The sequence below is a fragment of the Halyomorpha halys genome, unplaced genomic scaffold (genome assembly GCF_000696795.3).
Source record: "Halyomorpha halys isolate HHAL.00 unplaced genomic scaffold, Hhal_1.1 Scaffold164.1, whole genome shotgun sequence".
Taxonomy (NCBI): Eukaryota; Metazoa; Arthropoda; class Insecta; order Hemiptera; family Pentatomidae; genus Halyomorpha; species Halyomorpha halys.
In genome coordinates, this window is record NW_027108420.1 from 1,105,581 (window position 1) to 1,115,573 (window position 9,993).

A 9,993-nucleotide genomic window follows, 5' to 3' on the forward strand; every position below is an offset into this window, starting at 1 on the left:
TAGTCCAAGATAGGCAGGTGTGGAGAAGGCTGGTTCAGGCGGCCAAAGATCTACAAGGTCTGTAAAGCCATCAGAAAGAGAAAAAATACAGTATTTTTAATAAACAACTATCACCATAATATCAGAAGAAAATATTGATTTACTTGTATCAAACTTTATACTTTAATATTTTCCTTTAAAGAAACTTATTGTTCATGAACTGGTCTGAGAAAGCAATAACTAAAAAATTTAGCAACTTAACGAAAATTCGGTTTATTAAATTTATTTAGTCTCTACTTTTTCGAACAGTAAATATATTTTGGGACCCTTACTATTTACGTTGAATATGGTAGTTGTAATAGATTAGGCCACGCCACTTGATGATCGTTGAAATTTATAGGGATTTCACACATTAATGTAATTATCTATAAACCCCCTCATTTAATGTGAAGAAAATAGAAGCGGTCGTACCTCTTATTTCCAATAATTTGGTATATCTATAATGGAAACCGATTAAGCCGTTCTCGAGAATTTTTTTATTTTTTATCTGTTCCTTTCAGACTTATTTCAAAGTAAATATTAAGAATCCCAAAATACATTTACTGTTCTCAAAAGTAAGGAATGAAGATAAATTTAATTAACTTGGTCAATTTTTCATTTAAGGTTTAATAGAAACAGTTAATAAAATATTAATATCTTTTAAGGAAAACATTAAAATATTAGGTTTGATACAAATAAATAATTACTTCTGATATAATGGAGAAAGTTGTTTATTAAAAAAAAAAGTAAAAACAATAAACATTATTCTTTAGAATATTTAATGTTTACAACAAAAAAAGTGACTGATAATTAACAGTAATTCAAAAAACTAACATCAACAACAAAATGTGAGCACACTTTGAGTAACTCTCAACTTGGATTTTTTAATCCTCCTTTCTAGGCCTGGGGGTGGCTTAACCCTACTCTCCTTCAGCAAGGAAGCAAAAGTGAAGCCAAAAAGGCCAGGCCAATGAAAATAATGTTTGCATGGAGGTTAATAGTATTGCTTTATAATCTTAACTGAAACAAAAGGCAGCCAGTGATGGGCTAGTACTTCTGCCAACCCCTGAAGGGAACGTAAGGCCCGCCTTTTGGCTTCACTTTTTCTTTCACCTTACCCCTCCAGTACACTCATTTCTTCATGTTCCTAGCTGTTTCTGGCAGCAACTGTCAAATATAGCGTACCGGATGCCACGCCTCGGAAAGGAATAAACCATACCATCTGGCGTCACTCGTCTTTGAAGCGTACACCCTCCATTATATTCCTTCCTCGAAGATTATATCTACCCCCTGCGTCAAACCTCCTCATTCACCAGCGAACATAAACACCAACACAACCAAGTTGTAGAACTAGAAGTAGCGTGAATAGTTCCCTTCAAAGCACTGAATCCCCAATTTCAAATTTTCAGTTGTAGAATTTAAACTATTAACAATAACTTACTAAACCATAGCAGGTTGACAGAGCGGCTCTTGATTTATCTATCCCTTTGACGAAGCCATTGTAATGACATTGAGTCGGCCTCACCTGCCTCACTGCGATCTTACTCTTATTATCCCTCATATAGTGAGTCTCCACAACCATCCCTGGAGTCAAGAAGTCACTGCTTGGCCATAAGGTGACGTGATGGTCGATCCCGTCCAGAGGGACGATGTAGTGTAACTTTTCACTTTCCGTATCTCGTTTCTTTCTTCCAGTTCCGTGGAAATGTGGGATATAATGAGAAAGGAATACCCCATCTTCATTAACTTTACGGGGAACAGTTGTCTTGTATTTTTCAAAATTCGTATATCTGTCTGAAATAATATATCTATTAAACTCATGTAGATATCGATTCACAACACCAGATTAAGCAAAAATTCACCTCCTAAACTATAGCACACAATAAGCAAATTAAAAAAATATATTAGGAAAGTTACATTACGCCTCCAATTTAGACCAATATTTGTCATTTTTTTTATGAATGATTATTTAGCTTGTTCACATGAATTGAAATCATGTTAGATAAGTTGTGAAACGAAGGAGTTTTATTGCACCTTTATCACTAATCTGTAATGCATATAATTCACTCTTTGTTTATGATCATGTGTTATTGTTTTACAATTAAAAGGTTCAAATTCTATCGATAGGTGTTATAATGTATAATGTATATAATCGCAGACCTAGTATGTTATCTGAAATAGTATAAAATCTAAGTATTAGATTGTTGAATTCTGACAATAATTACTTCAAAATTTGAATAACATTATACGTCGAGCGTTTTAAAGTATTCAGGCCCGCATCATTTTAAGAGGCATTAAATTGGATTCGTTGAATTTCATTTCGTGAGGGCTACACGAAATAAATTTCGTTTATCACAATCTTGAATCGTACTCGCCTACTTCTCGGCCGCGCCCCTTGACTTAATTACTTGGCCCGTTTTTTGATTTAGCGTTTTCTAGCAGCTAACCTCCTGCATTATACTCTTTCCTCAACTTGACTTGAATAGGTTGTTAACCTTAATAATCAAGTTGTACCCAAGCTAACGATGGCCAAAGAGTATACTAGGTTTTTAAATTAAATTAAAAAAAAAAAAAAGTGTATTTGTTAATCGGTGAGCCTGATGTTGGAAAAATTGTAAGAATTGGTTGGCTGCGCTAGGCAGGCCATGTGGCAAAGATGGAGATTGATGAGATCCCAAATAAACTACTAAGGAGTGCCTGCATGGAACACGGCCGAGAGGCCGCCCAAAGCTTCGATGGTTCGATGGTGTTGAAGAAGATTCGAGGATCCTGCTCATAGTGAGGAATTAGAGAGCAGCTGCACTTAACCGAGCTGTACTGACGGCAGCTGCTTGAGGAGGCCAGGACCCAGTAATGGGTTGTCACGCCGATTGAAAAAAAAATATGTAGGATTCAGACTCCCAACGAATGAGTTTAGGGTCGCTATGCTATTCCAAATTGGTCGGACGGGTTCCCCATCTTAACTAATAAAAATGTATCTTTGAATGTTTGGAAGAAGGGGCTTATCTTTGAGTGCTAAGAAAAATATTTTAAAGAATAAACAGATAACATGAATCATTGAAGGTAGTTTATTTTTCAATAATTGTCGTAAGTCATTTAGAACTTACTCATTGTGTTAGAGTCTGGAGCTTTTTTTCATCACTGCTATCCTGTTTCAAAGTTGAAATAGGATAGTGCCCAATCGACATCCGCTCGCCACGCAAGTTTGATAAATAAATAAATAAACCCCTAACGGATCTTCACTTGTCGGGGCCTAGATTCGCATGAATAGGAATGAATTTATGTTATGTTAGAACCCACTAGTCTGGACGGGATTTTGCCTAAATATCAATGCTGATTTGAAATTATATTAATTCTGATGGTAGATAGAAATAGAAACATGATTCATCTGAAAAAGTGTTTTTTGAACATCTAATAGTTCCAAACACTTGTGATTACCCATATTGAAATTAAGATATAGTTTCACTCGTTCTAGCACTTTGATATTGGTTGAAACCTACTAGAAAGGGACGAATATTTTTCAAATTTGGAAATAATAATTCCTTTGGCTTATAAATTATTGTTTATTTAAATATAAACCCAACAAGTTACTTTTATGAATAAATTAAAAAAAATTAATAACTTATTAAATGCCCCCCCTTCATTTGAAAAAAATATTATTTTTCTATTAATATTTAGCTCTTATAAAAAAATCAATTTAGTTTTGAAAATTCTCTAAACAATTTAAAAAAAATTAACTACTATTTATTCATAAATATTCAGTAAAATTATTATAATTTTATTGTGTCATATTTTTTCGACATATTAACATTTTGGGTTGTTATTCAATTTGACAGATGAATTTTTAATATTTACTAGTTTAAAAACATTGTAATTCAAGACGTACGATTTCAACAATGAAAATTGTATGAAATATTTTATAAACTTACTGGCTGCAATGGAAGGTTAGTTCGAATGGTTCATACACTTTAACCGCCAAAGTTGTAACGGTCGCCTACTCAATGAACTCTGGAACGTTTAGTGTAGTTTCGTAGATTAGGCCAGTTTTTCGTATTTTGGTGCCTATTTCTTTACTGAAATATATTAAAATGGATAAGTACAGTAAAATAGAGAAGATCGGAGAGGGAACTTACGGTGTTGTTTTCAAAGGTAAGAATAAGAAAACTGGACAGTTAGTAGCTATTAAGAAAATAAGAATGGAAAGTGATGATGAAGGTATTCCCTCTACTGCTTTGAGGGAAATTTCATTATTAAGAGAATTAGAACATCCTAATGTTGTGGGATTGTTAGAAGTACTTATGGAAGAAAATAGATTATATCTCATTTTTGAATTTTTGTCTATGGATTTAAAAAAATACTTGGACTCATATGAATCTGATAAATTTATGGATCCTAAAGAGGTGAAGTCATATCTCTTCCAAATACTAGAAGCTATTTTATTTTGCCACAAGCGCCGTGTTTTACATAGAGATTTAAAACCTCAGAACTTACTGATTGATGGCAAAGGAGTTATCAAAATAGCTGATTTTGGATTGGGAAGAGCATTTGGTATACCTGTGAGGGTATATACACATGAAGTTGTCACTTTGTGGTACAGATCTCCTGAAGTGCTTTTAGGATCCACTCGTTATTCCTGTCCAGTTGATATTTGGTCTATTGCTTGTATTTTTGCAGAAATGGCAACGAGGAAGCCTTTATTCCAAGGAGACTCAGAGATTGATCAACTATTCAGAATATTTAGAGTTCTTCGTACACCAACAGAAAGAACATGGCCTGATGTAGTTAAACTACCAGATTACAAACCTACATTTCCTAACTGGACCAAGTATACCTTGGATTCTCATGTAAAGAATTTAGACAAACAAGGATTAAATTTGCTGAAAGAGATGCTTATTTACGACCCTGCTGTGAGGATAACTGCAGAAGAAGCTTTGCAGCACCCATATTTTGACGGTTTTGATAAAAAAATAATACCTATTGATTATGATGCGATTAATTAGTGTATTGATACAAATCAATTATGAACCTTAATAATTTTGGTTAAAATGTGTATTACATTTTTAATTTTGTTGATTAAACTTTACAGTATTTTAAAATTTTATAGGTTTGTTCCAACAACCACTTTTGACTGTCATAAAACATAGGAACATGTTCAGACGGTGTTTCTATTACAAAATTTATGTGTCCCTAGCGCACTTGGAGTTTGATGACAGTTAAAAGTGGTTGTTGGAAGATGCTTTATGTTTGTTGTTTTTCTACAATGTTGATTTCTTTAAGAATGTTTATAGTTTTTCTAGTCTTGCTTGATTACATTTTATACTTTCTGATATTTGAAAATTTGATAAGGTATTATACATTTTATAATTGAGTTTGTGTAATTGTAAATAAATGTATTGTGTTATATATAGATGAAAAATCAATATGGGATCCATGACATAAATGTGTATTGTTTTGGAAAGAAACAATAAAAAAAAAATCCATTCTGTACAGGTAATGAATGTATATACTAAAATAAATTTTATATGATACATTTGTTTTATATTAATATAATAACTATTGATTTTAAATGATTTTCCTTAACCCTTCTCTTCATCTGTACTTAGCAACACCTTTGTAATTCCTTTTAGTTTTTAAATATGGATTTAATACAAGTATACATGTTTTTGATTAGTTTAAATTTTTTTTTTTATCCATTTTCATTTTTAATGATTCATTTATTGTTGACTGTGGTCAATAAAGAACAAATAAGTAAAACTCATCTTATTGATGGCTATGTTTTAGGGCTAATTTCAAAAACAAGATAACAATCATAATAAATAAAAAAGAATATAGAGTAATTAGAAGACAACAGGTTAAATAGGTACATAAGTAGTATTAAAAGAAAATGTATAATGTAAAAGTTATAGGAAAATAAAAGCTAAATATTCTCAAACTGCTTTTTATATGTAATACATACTAAATAATGTCTTGTTATTCAGCATTTCCTTTCCTTTTATTCAATATGGTTGTTATCTAGTTTTTGTTCTTAGCCCTGATGGACTAAGTTCTTCTTATTTTTGGTTTGTCACTTTAATGAAGAGTTCTCTATTTTTATTTGATTGAATGAAAAAAAAAAGAATATATGTTAAAGTTTCGGCTTTCATGCATGCCTTCTTGAGAAAAATTTCATTTGCACAGACTCGAATTCCAAAACAGTGTTGGAATTTGCTAATGAAATTCATATCCTAAAAATGATATGAAAGCTGTAACGTAGAACATACTGTTTATGAATTATAATTAGTGAAATATTCTTGCCTTTAAATTTAATGGATATATGTTTATACTCAACATCAACTTATTTTTTATTAATTGGTTATTTATAATGCTGTTATAAAAAAATATATATATTTTATGCAGTGATTTTATTGATATTTTTACAAGATTTCAATGATAATTAAATTCTGAGTGAAACTTGCTTCATTCATGTACCACAAGTATATGACTTGTTCCTTTCATTCTATAGTTGTATTTTGGCTTAGATCCCAAAACAAAATTATCATTATATCATAAGTCAACTTTTGTAAAATTACAGGGTATCTTATGTTGCTAAATCAATTTTTATTAATGAAATTGTTGATTTGTAACACCTATTCGATGGTAGAAAATTTAAGATTTAAAAAACTTAATGTAAATTTAAAATTTGTCAACAAATTTTTTTTGAGGAGTGGATACAATTAACTTTCTATAGAATGTTCCTTATATGTTTTGTGAATAACATGATTCTTGTTGATGGAGTAACTAGCAAGTGAAGTATACTTTGATTATCCTGATGATAGACGATCATTTATTGAACATAATCTGTAAGCAAAGTAATACTAATGAGTTCAGGCAAGAAGCAAATAAAAACTCATGCATTCCTTAGTTTTAAACTTCTTTTCATTATGAGTATTTTTAAACAGATTTTTTCAAAACAGGCAAAATGGCCCATTGAGTTTTCTTATAATTATTATATAATCTGTCTCCTAATTATGTAGTTCTCACCTAAGCTAGGATTTACAGTATTAACTATTATGCTTATTAAATCTTGAGAAACAAAATTATTACAAATGTAAAAAAAGCAGTTGATACACAAAAGTAAATAATTATGAAAATCAAATAAGAAATCATAAGAGGCAAATCATCAGTTCCAGTAAACCAAAAGATTCGAAACTTAGCTTTCTTTGCATTATCTTTATTTTAAGAAAATAAATACTTTCAGATTATGACTTGGGAAATGGCTATTGGATAGTGCTGGCATCTTATGGAGTTAGTTATAAATAATAGGTTTTAGCTTTTTCGATTTGTGCTGCTATCTTCAGGCAATAAGTTAAACTATTACTTTAACATTTATTAAATTTTCAGTTTCTAAACTATCAATCTTCTTTTTTGTTATTTAGTTTGATCGTAGTTAATATAATATATAATTTTTCATTTATATTTGTTTAGGAAGATTCTCAATTAGTCAATAATTGGTATGTTTGACTAAATGTATGTCCATTTAGGCTCTTGTTAACTCAATAAATTGAAGAAAATTTGTGACATGTAAAACAATGGAATATTGTGTATTTTTTGTCTTCACGTTTAAATTATATTATTATTACACTAAAACTAAGATTCCACTTAGTTATGAGAGTGTGTTTGATTGTATTAAAGGATTTTTAGAAATTTGAAATAAAATTAGATTATTATTTCTGTTTTACTATGTTGCATTGTAGTTTGATTAAGAAAGATTGAAGAACATTTAGACATAAGAGTTTGGCTTTTAATATGTTTTTAAAGGATATGTGCGCCTTTACAACTAGTAATAATGAAAAAATAAAAAATAGAGATAAGTAATAATTACACTAACCATTTTTTTTTTAAATAAGGTTAATGTTTATTATCATCATGATCTAACCATCTGATACTGCAGGGTAGTATGAGGTCTTATCTTTTGTATATATTCTATTAAAACTTAGCAGATTCAGAATGGAAATGCAAAGATCTTTAAATCGACATAGTGTGCATATAATCTATAATCTCCTCTTTTGTATATATTCTATGAAACATAATAGATTCAGTATCGAAAGATCTTTAAATAGACACGGGTATATATTTGTATTTGAAAAGTTTTTCTATCAAAATACAATATATCCTCTTTTGGAACGTTATTTAAAAATTATGATGAGACCATCTCATTTAGATAAGTTAATATTTTATTGAAAATGTTCACAATTTAATCTATGGCTAAGGGTTTAAAATATTGCTTACTAATCATTTTTTTAAATAGGAAAATTTATAAACCCTCTAGCTGCCATTGTTGTCCAAAATTTATAGAAATACTAAGATTTTTTATATTTTGTTTAATTCCTTACCAATAGAGCCTAATTGAATAACCCTTTTATTTTCTTAGAACTGTAGAATAAATATGCAACAAACTTCAGTTGGTGTTAGTTTACATTCAGCCATTACTTTGTTTATGTCATGATAACATTGCATTACTAATTCAAATTTTTAAATATAATAAAGGCATGTAACATTTGTTGTTTTTTTTTTTTTTTTATTGTCAATAATTGAAAATGGAAAATATATTCTGAACTGTAGAAGCAGCAATAGACTATTTGAATTACCTAAAATCGTTGACTGATACTGAATCATGATATAGTTCTGATCAAGAAATTGATATATGCCAGATTCCTTCTTTTCATATTCCTTCCAACTTTCCAAGGAAATGTCCACAGACTGGTCCAAAAATGTATTTACATTCATTCTTTTCCACAATATCATGGGTTATAAACCATATTAGCACCATGCATTTTTTTAAATGTTCAATTTTATAATAATTTCTTAATTTTCCCATCATTTTATAAACACTGTTATCAGTGTACTATATTATAATTATTTGTTATCAATGTTAATAAAAACACAATGCTTTTCTTTTACTAAATATTCAATTAAAACTTTTAAGAAAAAAGTTACTTTTTTTTGTATAACCTAAACAGGTCATCATTGTTCCACTTCTGGAATATCTGAAAATTAGCAAGGATCTTTTTTTTTTAGGCAATAACTAAACTAAACTGAACCATGAAATATTGAGAACAAAATCATAGAAAAAAAATTTTCAACTGGGGTTGGAGGGCACCTCGTAAAAAGTTAATAATACCTATCAGACAAAAGAAAATTAAACATTTTATAAACTGAATAAGTGTTTTGCTTTAGAATATGTGAATTGAAGTCAGATTCTTTAGGCCCGATTTCATAGTTTTTGGAAGACTTTTGAGTAAATATGTATTTTAAAAATAATAGTGTTGATATTAAGTGACATATGCTTAAAGATAAATCATTGTAATTAGCAAACATTAAAATATTAATATAAAAGTTTATTTTTTAAGTTACCATGTTTTATGACCTTAATCTTGAAAAAAAAAATCATTTTATCAGTAAAAGAAACATTTTTTTTATAAATTTTGGTACTTACCTCCTTTTTAGTGTCATTAAATCAATTGAAACCACATTAGTAAGTAAGGTATAGTCGGTTTTTAAGTTGTTTTAAAGTAAACAATCGATATATAATGTTAAATATTCACTTATCATGTTAAAAAAAAATTAACTTTTATCCATTCATTATAAGAACATATCTGAAACATCTGGTTGTAAAACATAGTAACTACAATTTTTTATGAATTTGAAGTTTTTGGGTTCACCGGTTTTCAAAGGCAGATTTCATAAGATGTTGGATAAATCTTTTAAAAAATTGTTTTCTTAAAAGAATAATGTTAATATTGAGTTATGGCGAGTGACGTCTGTAATTAAAGTAAAACATTCTAACTAACAAATATTTTAATGCAAAAGTTTTTATTTTGTCAGCCATTTTGTTTTATGACAGAATTCCTCATCTAGCTGGAGGTTTCCAAATCATAGATCTCCAATTATATTGAGTAAAGCAGGACAATACATTAACTTCTCCTCCAAATCCAT

At 29.5% G+C, this 9,993-nt stretch overlaps 2 protein-coding genes across 3 annotated transcripts in view; one reads left to right on the plus strand and one right to left on the minus strand.

Annotated features, from left to right (window-relative positions):
- LOC106678859 (A disintegrin and metalloproteinase with thrombospondin motifs 6) overlaps nt 1–2,088 on the minus strand; it is a 36,123-nt gene extending 34,035 nt beyond the window's left edge. The window contains exons 1-2 of one of the 2 annotated variants that reach the window (XM_014417653.2): nt 1,881–2,088; nt 1,460–1,812 (exon numbers count right to left, since the gene is read on the minus strand). In XM_014417653.2, coding sequence (XP_014273139.1) covers nt 1,460–1,812; nt 1,881–1,968 — 441 coding nt within the window. In that variant the 5' untranslated portion in view covers nt 1,969–2,088. The remainder of the gene's footprint in view (nt 1–1,459; nt 1,813–1,880) is intronic. The other variant, XM_067046741.1, reaches the window with a different exon arrangement.
- A 1,779-nt stretch (nt 2,089–3,867) lies between these two features.
- Nucleotides 3,868–5,546, plus strand: Cdk1 (Cyclin-dependent kinase 1). The gene has a single exon (XM_014417626.2). The coding sequence runs from the start codon at nt 4,107–4,109 to the stop codon at nt 5,016–5,018; it is 912 nt and encodes a 303-aa protein (XP_014273112.1). The 5' UTR covers nt 3,868–4,106; the 3' UTR covers nt 5,019–5,546.
- Nucleotides 5,547–9,993: the final 4,447 nt, after the last annotated feature.

What these genes read in the sequence shown, in the direction of transcription:
- Cdk1 (XM_014417626.2), top strand. Translation starts at nt 4,107, where the DNA reads ATGGATAAGTACAGTAAAATAGAGAAGATCGGAGAGGGAACTTACGGT.